Here is an 18,628-nt window from a genome sequence, read left to right as displayed (position 1 = left end):
ACCCAAGATCGTGTCACTTCCCTGGGCATTGCTGACGAGCTCCAGGTAGAGCGAAACAGCTGTCCTCGGCTGGGAGTGCGCGCTCAAATTATAAACATATGCTCAACGTGCAACCACAGAGCTTCTGCTATTTTTCCTTTGTATATATATGCGACATTTATATCTATATATATATACGTCGCATGTGTATATATATACAGGGTGTCCGAGCTAAATGCAAACACATTTAAAAAATATATATATATCACTTTTTCCGAGATGAAATCAATTGCAATATAGCATATCCTGAAGGGCAATCCCTAAGAGGGCATTAGCAGACTCCTAAGGCAATGTCTTAATTAACTTTCAATAATGAACTTTTTAATTATAAAAGCTACGAAGTTGTTCCAATGAGAACATCTGTTCCTTTCGGTAACCTGATACCAGAGCCGTTTTCAGAACAAAAATCCGTTCTATATATCGTCCGCAAAAAATTCGTGAATGAACACCATTTCTTTCTTTATCTTGTTCATTGGGCATCTTCGGAGACCCGTCTTTCCTCCACCCCCAATGTGAGAGGGTAAAAGAGCACACTGTCGCCTCTTGCGTCCTGGAAGATTAAAAGAGAACAGAAAATGCAACCCAAGATAAGAGCAGTTCCGATAGCGTTACCCGATACATGTGTTTTTGTTTTGTTTCCGCAAGTTAAAGCTCATCTTCGACGCATGAGGCGGCACTGTGCTCCTTCACCCTCTCACATTGGGCGTGAAGGAAAGACGCGTCTCCGAAGATGCGCAATTAACAAAATAAAGAAAAAATGGTGTTCCTTCACGAATTTTTTGCGGACAATCTGCCGAACGGATTTTTGTTCTGAAAACGGCTACGATATCAGGTGACCGAAAGGAACAGATGTTCTCATTGGGACAACTTCGTAGCTTTTATAATTAAAAACTTAATTAACGATTTTTAGGTAAATATTCATTCGACGATTGATCAACAGATCGCCAAGAACGCCCGCCGGCCCAGAGATGATAGAAGTGAAACAGGATATCTATAGCAGTAGTAGAGAGGGGTTGAGAACCCAGCCCCATGAGAAACTACGGCACCCCCCTACCCTGAGCCCTGCGCGTATTTTTCCCTGCGCGGCGCGTGTGGGGAGGGTTGTCCACGTGATTATCGGCGGGGGAGGGCTGCGCGTGCGCTCATCGTAGCATATTTTTCAGCCTGGGCAGACTTCTTTGGCCGACTTCACATATTTTTCCGATACAGCAGGTGAACGGTTTACATGCAGAGACATGCAAAGAAGGGCCATACACAAAAGTACAAGTGAAAATATATTTATTAAAGTCATTAGGAATTATGTTATGACTCCGCGTGAATGGGAAAAACTTAGCCAAAAATCTGAAATAGAAGGAACACAATACACGTAACAATACTTATTACAGGTATGATACATTAGCATTGAATAGATATCACAAATCAAACACAATATTTTTTATTAGTGGAAGTTTTCAATGAATCCGAAGTGATAGCGCATTTAATCAAAGAAGATATTCTTAATCAATACGATTACTATCAAAATTACAAATTGTATTATAAAACGTCTAATATTCCTATATGTGAGAACCATCAGTGCAATAGCGGGAAGTTCTGATAGTTGTATGCAGTTAAATGTGAACAGCAGAGACTCTGGAGGACTATGAGACACGAACACAAGAAGAAATAAAATCTATACCACTACATTGGTTAATCAAAACAACATAGTAATCTATCATTCAGAAAATGAAAAAAATCAAACTCATCAGGAAATAGGCATGTTAAAAATGAACTTCACCACATAGCACGCTCCTAGCCAACAATCAGAACAAAGAACGACACGAACACAAGGGGAAATAAAATCTATACCAATACAAAGAAGATATTCCACTTCACCACATAGCACACTCCAAGCCAACAAACAGAACAAAGAACGACACGAACACAAGAGGAAATAAAATCTATACCAATACAAAGAAGATATTCCTCTTCACCACATAGCACACTCCTAGCCAACAAACAGAACAAAGAACGACACGAACACAAGAGGAAATAAAATCTATACCAATACAAAGAAGATATTCCACTTCACCACATATCACGCTCCAAGCCAACAAACAGAACAAAGAACGACACGAACACAAGAGGAAATAAAATCTATACCAATACAAAGAAGATATTCCTCTTCACCACATAGCACACTCCTAGCCAACAAACAGGACAAAGAACGACACGAACACAAGAGGAAATAAAATCTATACCAATACAAAGAAGATATTCCTCTTCACCACATAGCACACTCCTAGCCAACAAACAGGACAAAGAACGACACGAACACAAGAGGAAATAAAATCTATACCAATACAAAGAAGGTATTCCACTTCACCACATAGCACACTCCCAGCCAACAAGCAGAACACGAACGACAAGAACACAAGAGGAAATAAAATCTATACCACTACAAAGAAGATATTCCACTTCACCACATAGCACACTCCTAGCCAACAAACAGGACAAAGAACGACACGAACACAAGAGGAAATAAAATCTATACCAATACAAAGAAGATATTCCACTTCACCACATAGCACACTCCCAGCCAACAAACAGGACAAAGAACGACACGAACACAAGAGGAAATAAAATCTATACCACTACAAAGAAGATATTCCACTTCACCACATAGCACACTCCTAGCCAACAAACAGGACAAAGAACGACACGAACACAAGAGGAAATAAAATCTATACCAATACAAAGAAGATATTCCACTTCACCACATAGCACACTCCCAGCCAACAAACAGGACAAAGAACGACACGAACACAAGAGGAAATAAAATCTATACCACTACAAAGAAGATATTCCACTTCACCACATAGCACACTCCCAGCCAACAAACAGGACAAAGAACGACACGAACACAAGAGGAAATAAAATCTATACCAATACAAAGAAGATATTCCACTTCACCACATAGCACACTCCCAGCCAACAAACAGGACAAAGAACGACACGAACACAAGAGGAAATAAAATCTATACCACTACAAAGAAGATATTCCACTTCACCACATAGCACACTCCTAGCCAACAAACAGAGCAAAGAACGACACGAACACAAGAGGAAATAAAATCTATACCATGATAGTAACGAAAATCTCCAACCAAGTTACAGGACGGGGATACCCTTGGTTGGAGATTTTCGTTACTATCATAGTTCTCACCCAACCAGACACACTTGTGTCGAATATGTTCACTTTCAAATCTATACCAATACAAAGAAGATATTCCTAATCAAAACAACATAGTAATCTATCATTCAGTAAATGAAAAAATCAAACTCATCAGAAAATAGACATGTTAAAAACTTAACCACATAGCACGCTTCTAGCCAACAACCAGATCTAATGATATCTACCCTGATTTGTAGAAGACGGGTGCCGATAGATGTATGGAAGACCATGGAATACGAACGACAAGAGGAAATAAAATCTACACCACTACAAAGAAGTTATTCTTAATCAAAACAACATAGTAATCTATCATTCAGAAAATCAGAAGAAAAAATCAAACTCATCAGAAAATTAATATTCCTATACGTGAGTACCATCTTTGCAATAGCGTGAATATTTGTCATAACATTTCGAGCGCAATAGGGAATCTCAGTTTCATATTCCAACATTACTGAACTTTTAATATCTTATTAAGTGAACAGCATAGACGTAAGGAAATAACGAGAAACAACACAATCATCAGCTACAATTAATAGAGAGCCAAACCTGCGCACCATCCAACACATAGAGAAATAATAGCTAATCAATCTATCAATGGCGAAATAGCACAGACTTAACGCTGAAGAACAGAGGAACACACGGCGACACGTAAACATCAACAGAGGAAAATAATCTATCAATATACAATTTTCATTCTAACAAACACTACGAACCTTGATGGAGGTATCCAAGACATAGGAAATATGCACTGTTTTCACTCTTTTCCTCAAAGCCAGGAGACTTTATGTCTATATCTATGCGACCATAGCACAGCGCATGCTTTATCACTCAGAGGGTTAGGGGCTATATTACTTTGTCCAGCAAACGGGGCGCTCTAGAGGTCAGATAAGAGAGTTCAAAGGCGATATAGTTTATTATGCAGCGCAAATAGATGTCGATATCACTCGCTGGGGTCACTATCTTTTCGTATCCTTTCCCTGAAATGGAAATCTTTCGTCAAAGTGGTTGACAAGTCGGCTAAGTTTGTAGAGATGCGATATTGTTATTGAAGATGTAGAGAAAGTCCAAATTATTAATTGGTAGCAACGATACTCAATCAAAAACGAGAAACAAATTTAATTACGTCAATTTTTGTAATATCTTGCACCAGAAATTTCTAATGAACCACACAGAAATATCAAATGTGAAATGCAACTCAGAGTTATGAGACATTCCCATCTTAGAGGTACTTACTTATGTCAATCGAGTGAACAATTGAAACAAATACAAGACAATAATTATCTCGAGCGGTAAGTTCACAACTCATAGAATATCAGTCGAGTGAATACTTGAAACAAAATCAAAACAATAATTCTCACGACAGGTGGAGATTCTAAATCAGATAATAAAATTTTAATCAATAAAATAAACATAGATATGCTTTTAATTAAGTGTAGACGTGCACTTGAAAACAGAAGAGACAATTGCTCTACATTGAAAAGATGGACAGATTTTGTACGCGATACGATAAGTCATGGGAAGATGTGATAAAAAACTGCTTCGAAAAGGAGGAGCCGCGAAACGATTTCATTATCGCTGCATTTCAATACGTCCTAGACATGGTCGTATTCGGAGATATGGTACAAACTACAGAACTGAAGGAGCAAAAATTTATATGCCGAATCTACAATACTTATAAAAATATCTGCACATCAACGTCGGAAGGACCATTGGGATTGATGGCGGAGTTTTTGAGGTTTGCCAACGAAGAATTGAAATACACTAGACCAGATGTAATTGTGATCATTGCAATGGGCATTGCGTACATCAAGAAAGCAGTCGGATCAAATTATCATATACAGGCGGTCTATATCGCACGATTCATTACGGATTTGTTGAAATTACACATATCTGAGATGGAAAGTACATAAAATCTTATCACGTGATATATTCCACTACCACGGCAACGCAATTATTTTCTTCTACCAGTCCCTGCAACGATGTCGAATCAACAGAAGTTCAATATTGTCGTGCAAGGTCTGATGTATTATCACCTGTTGAAACTCAACAAACATATCAATTGCGGTGGACCACCGGACGATTTTCATCTAATACTCTCTTGTACGCCATTCAAGAACCTTCATACAAAGAAAGGAAGCATCAATAAGAGACTGTGCAAGTTCATCGCGACAAAGTGCAAGTTGTTGAAGCAATACAAACACGGCGACAACATAGCGCCTGCGTTAATCAACGCTGGATTCAAGCGCCCAATAATCAGAATAAACTATTTAATGTCTTCGGAATTCATCAATGAAGACAACAAACGAAAACTTCAGAGTTTGAAATAGAATTGTAATTTATCGAAATAAACAAATGTATAAATGAAACAATAATTGTAATCTTTGTCATCATTAAAATGAACTCTTCGCATCACAATGAAAAACACTTTACATTTAGCATGGCTAGACTGAGAACAATGATCGCTAAGGAAACGAATATTCCACAATTTGTGTAAGAATTATCATATGGAATGAGACCTGACCACCAAATAGGTTTTACTCTACACTCTGTACAAATTCAATACCCGATGGATAGAATTGCCGGAGAAGGATCGGTCATTGAAATTTAGAGACATGATACATCGGTCTATGATTACAAAAAGGATCACTAATCTCATGTGAAAACGTATCATATTTCATGAATTAAATTCCACAGTGCATGTATATTTCTCAATCAGTTGCACTATCCCAGACTTAGTAAAAGAAGAAAAGGCCTCTTTGACAAGCAACCCGATTGGAGTGCGGAACAGATAAATAAACATTTTTGTCAACACAGTTGTCCATTGTTTGAGTAGGAAAAAGGAGCCATCCAAGGCTTGCAGTGGGGGCCAAGATATGGCAAAACGGGAAATAAGGCAAGATAACTGATTGCGGCGGGTCGTTTGCGACAACTTTTACAATCGCATTGGGGTTCACTGCCTGGGAGATAATACGAAGCCTTCGCGAAAAGCGAATCTATTATCAGATGCCACAATGCAAACGAAAGACTTTACGAGCACGACGTACAGGTCAAGTCTACGTTTCTAATCACGTAGTCTTCGTAACACACGGCACACAAACGTATATGAAATCATTTCCAAGTGGCAATCAGATTTTGGGAGAAGCGGATCACACAACAGCCATCAGAAGTGTTTAACCAATGTACAATGAAGATGAGCGTTATGCATAAACACAATGGAAGATATGTTATATTAATTATAATAACCAGATCAGCGCAGGTCACAGATAAACCTAGATCCAATTCACAAAATATACTCGAGATTTCCCGTAACCATACAGAAAACCTATCACATTATTTTAGTGTCATGACATCTGGGCACTACAATTGGAAAGGCCATACTTTAATTTATAAGTCTTTAGCTCATAACATTGTAAAACGCAAACTCATCGTTAAAGATCATTTTCTTTAAATTTCCAAAGCCAAAACTGCACGCTATTTCTTGCATTTTTCTAAGATATAGATTAAAAAGTTGTGCATATACTCACACATACTATACAAGATATTTGATTGTGGTTTAATTGCTAAAATTTATCGATTCACATTCAGGAGAAGTGGTGACTACCACACATCAGTAAGAGTTTAATTACAATTTGAACAGGTATTGCGATTTATGATCAGTGTTGTAGAATGTGTAATTTCACAATACGCAAGCTTTAGGTCGCTCACTTTGACGAGCACTCTTTCATGATGTCAGAGAAGTTATTCGAATGGATTGATATTTTCTGTATACACTATAACATAATGCGAATTCTTTATGTCGCGGATATTAAAAGTTACGAATATTTTTCGAACGAAAATTTACTTAAGACTCGAAGAAAGGGTCACCCGCGTCGTCGAAGACGTTTCGGCAACACGCCGGGCCGCGTTTCCATAATGCCGTACCCGAAACCGAACGCGATTCTGCGCCCGACGCGTTAACGCGGTACCGCACGCGAGCGTGTTGCTTTTTCTGGAAACGAGTTCGTCGACCCGGGTGACCCTTTCTTCGAGTCTTAAGTAAATTTTCGTTCGAAAAATATTCGTAACTTTTAATATCCGCGACATAAAGAATTCGCATTATGTTATAGTGTATCAGAAAGTATATCACACCTATATCCTATACCGATATCTATACCGATATCAGGTGACCGAAAGGAACAGATGTTCTCATTGGGACAACTTTGTAGATTTTATAATTAAAAAGTTAATTAATGAAAGTTAATTAAGACATTGCCTTTGAACTTTGCTAATGCCCTCCTAGGGAGTGCCCTTCAGCGTATGCTATATTGCAATTGATTTCATCTTGGAAAAAGTGTGATATATATTTTTTAAAAATATGTTTGCAGTTAGCTGGGACACCCTGTATATAGCTGTATTAGGCTTGGAGTGCGCGATCAACCTATAAAATAGACTACAAGTAATGAAGAGACTTGGGAAGCCGTATCAGGATTAAAAACAGTTGCTACTGTTGCGATACTCTGCATAGCTTTTGTTGGGTCTGCGGTTATCCGTGGAGGACATCATATTTCTGAAAAAAAAAAAGTGAGGTTCGCTTGGCAATTTTCAAAGTTCAATTGAAAAAAATTAATTTACCGCACTCTAAAATTCCCCAAAGCCTTCCTCAATGATGGCAAAAGTTTCCAGAACGTAAATGCCGAAAGTCCGACAATCCTCCGGCGAGTACGTCGCCAGTTATAATTTTTTATCACCTTAGGTGAAACACCCTGTATACAGGTTGCGGCACGAAACGTGTCATTTGGGGTTTATAAGACAACGGCAGAACGGAAAAATATGCGGTCAACGGCTCCCGTGCGGCACTTAAGTTTGCCATCTTCAAAAAATATTTTTGTCGAATTTCAATTGAATAAACTCTGAAATTTGCCTAGTCAACATGACGTTTTTTTTTTCTTTTTTTCTTTTTTTTTACGGATCCAGGAAGCCCATGGCGAACTTAGTCGAATACACCGGAAGCCGAAATCTCTAATGCTACAGCGAGTGCAAAAAAAAAATTGTGAAAATCGGCTTTCTCTGACGCGCGTATTTCAACGGCGCACGAAATCGGCCGCTGAGAGAAGGACATGCTCCTGCTCTGTACCAATGGGAATCCATGTAGCATCAAATTATTATCGCGATGTCTCTTCCTTTCCCTTTCCTCTTGTTTTTTGCAGTGTTCTGTCTATCATGTGGGCAGGGGCATGTCTTCCTCTCATCCATCTTTGCGGCCGATTTCGTGCGCCGTTGAAATACGCGGAACAAACACGCGCGGTGAGTGCTGGAGTCAGAGCTCTCCGATTCCCGCACTCACCGCGCGTGTTTGTTCCGTGGGTAAGGCTTGTAACCCTCTCCCCCCTCGTGTGGCATGTCAATGTAACCTCCTTTCTTCGCAGCTTTGCGATCAAACTACGAGCTGCCAAAAAGAGGCGGAGCCAAGGGCTCATTTCCACAGATTTTCGACGAATTTATTTCGGCAATTGCCATTGCATTACGGGTGGGATTATGGCTATGCTGAGTAAAATGACCACGGGGAACCCATTTCCGCAAAGAAAACGTTAGGTTGCCTTGGGAAATTTCCGAGTTCAATTCAAGAAATTAACTTTCCGTCAATTGAAATTAAATAAAAATGTTACCAATATGTGGCAAAAGTTATTGGCAGAAAAAAATCCCTTGACCGCATGTCTCTCCGGGGCCTACGTTTTTTACTATGGATTTCTATCATGGTTGGTGGACCACCCTGTATATACATTTTGCTTCCACGCCATTGCATGACGGATAATACGAAGTAAGAAGGGAGTTGCCTCAGGACAGAAGCCGCCGATATTTCGAACAGAGACTGTTCTTCTTCTGGGCCCAGAAGAAGAACAGTCTCTGTTCGAAATATCGGCGGCTTCTGTCCTGAGGCAACTCCCTTCCTACATCTCTACCGGTTCGCTGGATTTCTACCCATCTACGGATAATACGAAGGTATTTTACGGATCAATTATGAGAAGCAAAAATTGGCGAAATTCTGAGTTGGATGCTGTGAATCATGTTTGCGTGTATTTCTTGAACCTGGAATTGTTTCTGCATTGCCACTTTCGTTGATTCTAGTTTCTACTGATTCAACTGACGTTCTCTCCCCATCTATGCTGAGAAGAGTTGATTAAACGCTCGCTTTCCGCATGCCACGAAACACCTCTCGTCAAGATGCTGCATTAATTCATCGAATGCGATAGATGTGGCTTTTACAGCTCAGTGGCGTTACCGCTTGAGACAAGTTGACTCCCCCAGATGCTATCACTGCAGTCCTCTAGAAGATCTAGAGCACATTCTGCTTTATTGCCCGTACTACCAACCTTCCCGAACCGCACTCTCCAGGATTCTCGCCCCCCCCCCCCCCTATCTCTCTCAAAATTGCTTGGTCCCTGGCCAAATGCAGCCCAAAAAACGCTCTGCCCTCAAAGCTCTTTTGACATTTTTGGACACAATGGGACTTCGATCCTTATTGTGAATGGGCTCATTATTTCATTCCCCACATCACCACCAGCAATGGAGTAGAGTATCTCCACTGGCGATGAAGTTCCCCATTCATCATATTAAAATAAAGTTGTTGTTGTTGTATAGTTTCTATCTTTTACAGTTTAGTTTTTGTGATTTTTAGCATTTTAGCTCAGAGTAGACTTCGATCCGTCGCGAGTCTTTCTTCTGCGCACTTCCAGTATAGTGGACTACATTCTGGCCATACAATACTACCTGGACTATCGTCGTTATCTTTCCCTGGCGGCGTGTCTTCTTGATGAGAGATCTAAGATTATATTCCATTAAAAACGCGGTACTAATTTGGGTCAAACATTCCATAATTTGGGGCAAAAGTGAACTCTCTTATAAGCTTTGGACTTGTTTGGTAGCACTTTACCAACACATACAACGGCAAGTCTATTTCGACATTACCAACCCCCCACCCCCACCCCAAACACGTACTCTTTGGTGCCCTATATAGTTGGCATCACATTTGTGCTAGTTTGCACCACCCGAAAGATCTCCACTGACAGGCCATGACTTCGCCAATGTCAGCTACTACTTTTATGACGTGACTGGAACAGGAAGGTATCCTTCTAGAGCATGTCTTCTTCACATGAAGACATAAAAGGAGCACAGAGGAAAAGCGGTGCACGCGCCGGGTGCTGGCGTGCGGTCCATCATGGCCACACGCCAGACCATGGCGGTGGATGTGACTCCAGATTGTGTGGGCACCCCTTTGATGGCCTTTGGCCAACCCGGTCCCGTAGGTGTCGTAACTATTTTCAGCAACTGGGGACCATTGCCAGTGACTGTGGCGTGTCCCTATTGCCACACATTCGTTACAACACAAGTGTGTCCACAACCTGGTATTCTCACCTGGTTGCTGTGCAGCGCTATGGCTCTGCTTGGCTGTCCGTTTGGTTGCTGCTTCATCCCGTTCTGTGTGTATGAATGCCAGGACGTTGAACATTTTTGTCCGAACTGCAGACGCATCCTGGGTGTATTCCGCAGGATCTAACAAAGGAATCAGCCCGACCTGAATGACATTCATACAGGTACAGCCTCTAAAAGCTAATCATAGAAAGTTTGTTTGTTCGTTACGTTACGTACGTTTGTTGTTGTACGAGAATATAGTATTCTTTCCGAAGACCATACTTGCATGGCAGAGAGCGGGTGATTTATTTCTACATTGAGAATATGAAATAAACCGGTGATTGTCTCCTGGGTGGCTTATCCCAGGAAGGCCAAGTACAATCAAAATGAACAAGTCATCTCTTGTGTGTTCCAGCCTCAGAACAGTCACTCTCTGAAATTAAAATGTACTAAACGAAACCGTAAGAAATGTGTTCACCTCGCGCATGCGCGAGACTTCGCGCCATCTCTGGAGGTGTAGACGCACTTAACTACATTCGGCCATAGAACGATTAGTCAGCTGATGTCGTTTGATGCATGTGCATAACAAATTGTTGGTGTACGACCAGAAGTCTCGGCTGTTTTTTTCATTTTTTTCATTTCCAGACGCTTCTAAGAACTTTCTAAGTGGAGCGTGATATGTAAGACTATTGCCAGTCTTGCGTTGTGGGCTTCCTTTTCGCCTCTGTGACTCACGGTACTGGTACACTTACTACTTAATCTGTGGCGTTTTCCATTTGATGACGCACTAGTTATAACATAATATTTGGATACTCGCCTGTGGACCCATATACGACATCTTGTCATTTCAACAAAAGAGTAGGTGTCGACTTGCTGTAAGTTACGAGACACCTGTACCAGATGGTATTTTCCTCAAGGGCAACGCAATGGATGTAGGATATAAACAGGGGCCACCGCCTGCGTACCAGGAACCCCGACCAGTATATCAAGAAGCTCCTCCACCGTACCAGCCGACTGCGCCTCCTCCAGCAGGATTTGCACCACCACCACCACAACGTATGTAAGCGCAATGTACGTGCTTTCCAGCAAGTGAACATACGTCTTCTCAGCTGCTGTTCCACGCATCGTTGTGCTGAGCCAGTGGGGACCCTATCCAGTGCAGGCGACTTGTCCTAACTGCGGTGCTACAGTACTTACCTCGACATCATCGACCCCGGGCCTGCTTACATGGTTACTGTCTGGAGCACTCGTCCTCCTCGGGTAAGGGACAAACTGGCGTTTTAAGAGATCTGCTGTACGGGATCATTCGGATAAGCTTGAAAAGAAAGACTACTGCATTGTGCTGTCTGTTTCTTCAGAGGCATAATTCATACATTGACCTCCCCCCCCCCCCCCCCCCCCCCACCTGGCTCTGGTCTCAGTAGAGCTACACCTTATTGGTGGTCGGTAAGACACTGCGTTGAGAGCAGTACAGGGAAGAAGCAGCTTTTGATGGGGCAATCAGTTCTGCCTTCAAAAGACAATATGAGTGCAGGAAGGAGAATGACACCCATTGAAACGAGTTCACATTTCTCCCCACCGCATACCTGGTTATGTAATAACTAGAGAGCGGATTTCCTGGCATATGCCTTTTTGTCAGGAGACATACAGATGCTGTCTTTCAATGTTCTAAGAATGAATCAGGTCGAAGGGGGCCCATTAGTACCCTAATGTTACTGCCTTTCTTTGCCTCTTTTTGTGATTAGTGCCTTTTTTTAAATAGGTGGCAATAAGTGCATAAACAGGTACTTTTTAACTTGCTACTTGGTGTTTATTTTATAGTTTTTGCAAAAAAAAAAAAAAGTTTGTAACAGTCGAGGACACGCTTCGCCGCGCTACATCACACAATGCAAGTGTCTCCCCCGTGACAGAAAGTACCGTTGCAACCTGTGCAACACCGTGTCTGCCCTTGCAGCTGTACTTAGTGGTGACCAGGGCTGTATAAGTTACTCGTAAAGTGTAGGTATAACTTACAGCTACATGACTTTAAAAGTAACTAAGTTACAGGAAGAGTTACTTAGACTGAAATGTACCTCAGTTACTTGTGAAATGTTATTAAGTTACTTCTCATACTTCCAGTTTTTCATGTTCAAGGTGACCACGTGTAAAACTTTGGAACACAATGTATCAAACGTAGTGCTTGTTGAAAATCAACTTCGGAACAACCCACATACTCACGTGCTGTCAAAGTCAAGCTGATAATGCTGATAAATTTGTGCTTAACAGCAGGACATTTTTTAAGTTCTCATTGGAATCACTCTGTAATGTTCCACCCCAGGACCTAACACTCGCATAGAAATTCGATTGAAGAAGTAACTTTTCTCAGAGTACAAGTTACGCGAAAAAGTAATTAAATTACAGTTACAGACACACGTTTCAGAAAGTAGTCTTTTACAGTAATTAGTTACACAAACAGTAATTACTTACAGTAACGCAATTACTTGTAATTAGTTCCTTTACAGCTCTGATGGTGACGCTCCTTTTGTTCCCGACGATATCCCTCACGAGTACAGGCACGCACTACCAAATCGGTGGACGTCGTGAGGTCGTTCTCAGCATGCAGGACAATTCGTATTGATAGGCGACAAAATTTCATGCTGGAACACATTGAAATGATGCTTGTTTTCTACTGTCTTCACACTTTCATTAAGAGGGAATCACTTCAGATATCTATGGGCGATTTTCGTTCGCACAAGACACTTGAGCGCTCTAAACTATCATCTTAAGATTGGTACTGGCGTGTTCTCTTAGCTTTTCTCTAGTCAATGACTTATTTTTAGGGGACAAGATTGAGCCGTTGACTTTTAATAAATTAAAGTTTGGCGCGTCTCGAACATGTGCTGCCATCTCGATAGAGTGTCGCACACTAAAATGTTTGCGCATTTGGGCTCAGTACAAATCAACGGATAGTCCTGGAATTCTACAAAATGTGTCATTGACGAGGGTAAAGCAAGGAGAACACGCCAGTTCTTCCGTTTTTACGACATTTTACGCCGTTTCTGAGCGGTGTTCGAACAAACTTTCTCTATTGTCTTGCGCAGAAGTGATTCCGCCTTAAGAAGACTCATGCATGGTGCATGGAGTTCAATTCCAAAATAAAGATTGCCATGCGATCTGAACGATTTTCTGGATGTCAAAATCTCCATAATATTTTTCTTCCTATTCCTCTCTCTCGCTTGCTGTGTGGAATCTTTGCAGTGCAACCGAGGAACAACTTGAGAAGTTTTACTTCAAGCGTATCATTTCTGAGCAGCAATTGTCACAGAAGTGCACGCGATAGACTGGTATGTTACCATCAAGCAACCAATGCTGACAGTATCGCTCGTAGTGCTGGTAGTTCAATACTGATTGTGGCAATTCCGAGAAAACTTTGCCTTTCTGTGCCACTTTAAGTGCCTTTTTAGGCGTCTAAAACGCATTTTGTTAGTGCCATAAAATCCGCTCTCTAGTGATAACGGATCTTTTCTGAGAAGCCCACTTAGTTGAAGTGTCTGTTATCTCCGAGCTGATAGTTATCACGCAGTCTGAAATAGAAAATGCTAGCATTTTCTTGCATTTGTTTTTTGTCAGTTCTGTATCGTGAATTCCATCGACTCGTGCAACCAAGAAGGAACCAACTCGCTAGTCCACGCAGTGTTGGCTAACTGACATCAAAATTCTTTATTTATGTAATAACGAATTCCACTGGTCATTGCAGTGCAGAAAGACTTACACTGGCTTGAGCATGCATGTTACAGTGGTTGTTTCAGTGCAACATGCGTCAAGGTTTGATTGGTCATTCTGTTTGTTTCCACACTGAACCCCCACTGGCACACTACACAGCTGCACGAAAATGACCAGCGCAATTCATCATAACTACATGTCTACCTTTTGCACCATGACAGTGCTGTTGTTAGGGCTTGCCACTTGAGGATTAGTTCTACAAGTTTCGTGACCATTGTGAAGGTGTGTGATTTTATATTCTTGTTCGTTTCATCACATCTCAGTCTTCTACCAGCAGTTGCTACTAGAGCTATGAAGTAATTAGTTACAAATAACAAAGTTACTGTAATTAATTACTGTATCTAAGTACTTTCTAAAATCAGTAACTATAACTTACTTACATTTTGCTTGTAACTTGTAACAAGAGGAATGTGGCTTTCGCTCTATTTTTTTTTGTGTGTTGAGTTCTCAGAGTATCTGTTGCATCAGTCATGTCAGCAACCTTCATCAATCAGTTCAAGTTCTATGGCAGACAAGTTATCGGGGGACACACACATATCCATGTGTGATGGAATGGTGGCACTGAATGCGCGCAGTTCTAATCTGGGTGTTTCCACATCTCTTAACAACTTCGTCCAATGCTCTGTGGACTGAGAGATTGACCACTAGAGATGCTATTACTAAGTGGAAATCGACAGACATTGCATGTGGCTGCTCGCCAAGTAAAACGCTGTCGAGGTACACTAAACACAACATACATGCACAACATGCCTTGTGTACCTTTTGTGAGACCCTTCCAGACTATTTATGAGTTTCACATTTTGTTTTGCGGACCTCCTATCGAGCAGAGAACAGGAAGCCTTGTGTACAATACTTTAAAATTGGGCTATTTCTCAACTTTCATTTTGATTGATCCAGTTGTGGTTGGTCTGTGTGCACTTAATGTTCAATCATGCAAGTAGTGCTAGTTCTAGTAAGTTCTCGCCGTTGTTAGATGTGCTATCTACTTTCTTTTGTTTGATGTTTCGTTACTTTGAAGGCACCAGTGGCGAAGCCGGGGGGAGTTTTGGTTGTTCACTCTAGAGCACTGCACGGGCCCAGGCTTGGCGTTTTTTAGGCGGGCCAGGCTCGGGCTTCAGCCACCGGGCCCGGGCCGGGTACGGGCATGTACGGGAACATATTTCACTTCACGAGACTGGACAGCTGAATTTTCGCGTTACTTTTTTTCCCCATTGAGTATGGGATATCAGGTATTCTCATCTGAGAACTATCACTTTTTTACATGTGATCATGCTGATTTCGTTGAATGGGTGTGGATTTCACGCATGCACTCACACAAATTTGGGGATGATTGGTGTGGGTTCTTGCACGAGCGTCAGTTAGGTTAAGTGTTGGGACATATTTCGTTCTCGTGAGGGTCCGGCACAAGGTTCAGTGAGGTTAAGTGTTTTGACATATTTCGTTTTTATGAGAGTCCGGCAAGAGGGTCGGTTAGGTTAGGTGTTCTGACATATATTTCGTTCGCGTGAGAGTTCAGGAAAGAGGAACACCGGAGCATGTGCAATAGAGCGCCGATGAGTCTCTCTTGAACCATACGCACGCACGCTGCGTTCCCAAGTAAGCAACAACCAAGCACAGAGCAGCTGGCCGGCAGAGAAATACAGCCGCTGCTGCGTTCGAGTGTACCTCCTGACTCTCCACCAATTAGCTGCGTCCTTTTCCTTGCTGCGTTGTGCTCTTTAGTAAACCTAAATACGCCTCCGAACCTCGAGAACAAATAGAGCACAGGCAGCAGAGGCAGCCGGGCCTGGGCCGGGCACGGGCCATGAAAATTAGGCCCGTGCAGTGCTCTAGTTCACTCCCCCTCTGAAATCTTCCCTCTGGGAAAATCTCCCCCATGTAAAGTTCCCGTAGAACCCCTTCAGAATATTTTCCTGGCTATGCTACTGAAAGGTGCATAACCTCAACTAATCCAAGAGTAACTCAATTGCATTGAATGAGTAAGTGTAACAGAGTTACATTTTAGTTTCAGCAACTTTTCCTGTAACCAACTTACTTACATTTCTTGAGTAACCTACACAGCTCTGGTTACTACATCATGGCCATAGTACGTTCATGCAACTGTGCATCATCAAAGGTTGCAGTCTTCAAAATTCGGATGCAGCCAAGGGCTTTCATAAATGCATGTATCAGGTCAGACTTGTACATAACTTAATACTGTACTCAAGTTACTCCATCTTAAACACCTTTGGGAGTAACTTGTACTTATTTCTTAAGTTACTCCTACAATACTCCCTTTCATTTTATTTTTTTGGAACACAGGAAGGTGAGAAGAAGGTAACTTTGTCTGTTTTGGTTGGGTGCTATGCCACTTGCGTACATTTCATCTGATCTATTCGGGGTACCCCCGGTCCTCCTGCACCGTAGCTTGCATTAGTGGGCGGCACCTTAGGTTTAGGGACTATGCGGGGCAACGTGTTGGCCTGAAGAGCATGTTGGTGAACGATTGGGGGTCTGTCGAAGCCAGGGGAATGGGCCGGTGTTTCATGGAGTCTTAGCGAGCCAAGACAGCTACAAATGCTAATAACTGAAAGCCATCATCGATTAAAATGCTAGATAGTTTAAGGTGGTTTGCTCACTTGTGTTGGCTCTTTCTTTGAGCACGGCATTGGGTACCCGTGCGAGCAATATTATCGGGAGAGAGGAAAAGAAGGCTATCTGAACAAGGATCCGTGTTTATCTTCACTTGGTATTTGTTTCACAAAAATTGCAACTTGATAGTAACTTCAAAACAATGAGTTATCGTTTGGAGTATTTAGCATTCTACTGAAATACTTTTCAAGGTTGAGTAGTTTGTAGTTAGGGTTGTAGTACTCTACTGAGATGCTGTTGTGCCTGGTATTCAGTAAATAATTTTTTTTTAGTATCTTGTACAAGCCTACATCACGTGTATCTAGCAGTGACTGATTTTGGATAGCTGAAACCTTCCAAACTAGAATGGAGAGGAGGAATCATGCCCAAGATTATGGCTTGCTTTTTTCGAGCGTCCATTGTGTTTGTGAGGGCATCAGTTGAGTAACAGGAATAGCTAGGTTGGGTCCCTTGGCACCCTATGTATCCTAAACCTCCAGGTGCATCAAAGGGAAAGTTTGCTCCCTACTGTAAAAAACATGTATGCCTAGCAGGCCCATTTGTCTACAAACCCTGCGCGACCTCTCGTTCGAACATGTTTCTAGGGTTGTTCATGCGAGCTGTCAGCAGACCAGGACCCAGAGGGAGGCACAAAGAGGAGCACCTCCTCATCAGCAGATCCCTATGACGTTCTGCTAGGATAGTCATGTGTGAGAATCCTCTCCTCATTCTCTGCAGCAGGATGCAAAGCAGTAATAGATTACAGCGTTATTAATGGACATTTTTGTCCCCAACAAAAACTGTTCATAAAGCGAGTCATCCATATCGTAGAATATTACAGAAAATCAAAAGAAGTTTGTGGAGGAAGGAATGCAGTAACTGGAGTTTGTTGACATGTATAATGATGTGCAACTTGTAGACAAAATCTTGGCAACATGCAGAGTGTGGTACTGGTCACTATTGCCACAAAAAATAAGCGGTGTTTGTAGCGCCTCGTGGGAAATGACAGCTGTGATGGTGATCTTGAAACGCGTGTGCACTGCATTGAGTCACTGTCAGTTCTTCAGAGAAGTTAAATGACGACCTCTGTGGCTGGAACATCTCCTTCTGAAGCCTGTATCCTTGCTGTTTTTTCCCCTGAAAAAGCTGTTCCTCTGTTGCATGCTGCGAAATGTTTGCTCAATGGTAGATGAAGTTCCCTCAATACTGATGCCGTCCATAATAACGGGACAGAAATACATAGGGCTCTACGCATAGGTTCGGTACCTTATTGCACTGTCCATTGTCCAAAGAGCAAGTTTTCATATCAATGAGACATAAATACGCTGAAAAAGTTTGGTCCCCATAAGAATGGTCTATATTCTGAGTGGTCCATATTAATGAGGCATGACTGTGCACCACTTGAGTTTGCAAAAAGTGATGCAGTAAGTTAGGAAATGCACTACCCATGACAACAAAAATCTACGAATTGATGCTTGGAGAGCAAACTATTCCTTTAAGATCAGTCTTGTTTTAAGGAATGGATGAAGTAATGAATTGGTACTGGTTGGCCATGTGCCATGGAAGAGTCCCTGACTAAAGTTCTCTAAAGGTAAGAGCACAAGTACAGATACGTTT

General features: G+C 41.7%; 1 protein-coding gene across 5 annotated transcripts in view; it reads left to right on the top strand.

Annotated features, from left to right (window-relative positions):
* LOC135394363 (LITAF domain-containing protein-like) overlaps nucleotides 1-18,628 on the top strand; it is a 36,039-nt gene that overhangs the window by 16,465 nt on the left and 946 nt on the right. The window contains exons 1-4 of one of the 5 annotated variants that reach the window (XR_010422856.1): nucleotides 10,709-10,821; nucleotides 11,557-11,695; nucleotides 11,749-11,899; nucleotides 18,529-18,602. Coding sequence is in view for 4 of the 5 variants with exons in the window: in XM_064625079.1 (XP_064481149.1) it covers nucleotides 10,807-10,821; nucleotides 11,557-11,695; nucleotides 11,749-11,899 (305 nt within the window). In the remaining variant the exon portion in view is untranslated. Of the gene's footprint in view, nucleotides 1-10,708; nucleotides 10,822-11,123; nucleotides 11,498-11,556; nucleotides 11,696-11,748; nucleotides 11,900-18,528; nucleotides 18,603-18,628 lie in introns of those variants that run through there. The other 4 variants (XM_064625079.1, XM_064625081.1, XM_064625080.1 and 1 more) reach the window with 4 other exon arrangements.

Source organism: Ornithodoros turicata, chromosome 5, assembly GCF_037126465.1.
Source record: "Ornithodoros turicata isolate Travis chromosome 5, ASM3712646v1, whole genome shotgun sequence".
Classification (NCBI taxonomy): domain Eukaryota; kingdom Metazoa; phylum Arthropoda; class Arachnida; order Ixodida; family Argasidae; genus Ornithodoros; species Ornithodoros turicata.
The sequence above is the reverse complement of the archived record's forward strand: the minus strand, read 5'-3'. Positions and strand labels throughout refer to the sequence as shown.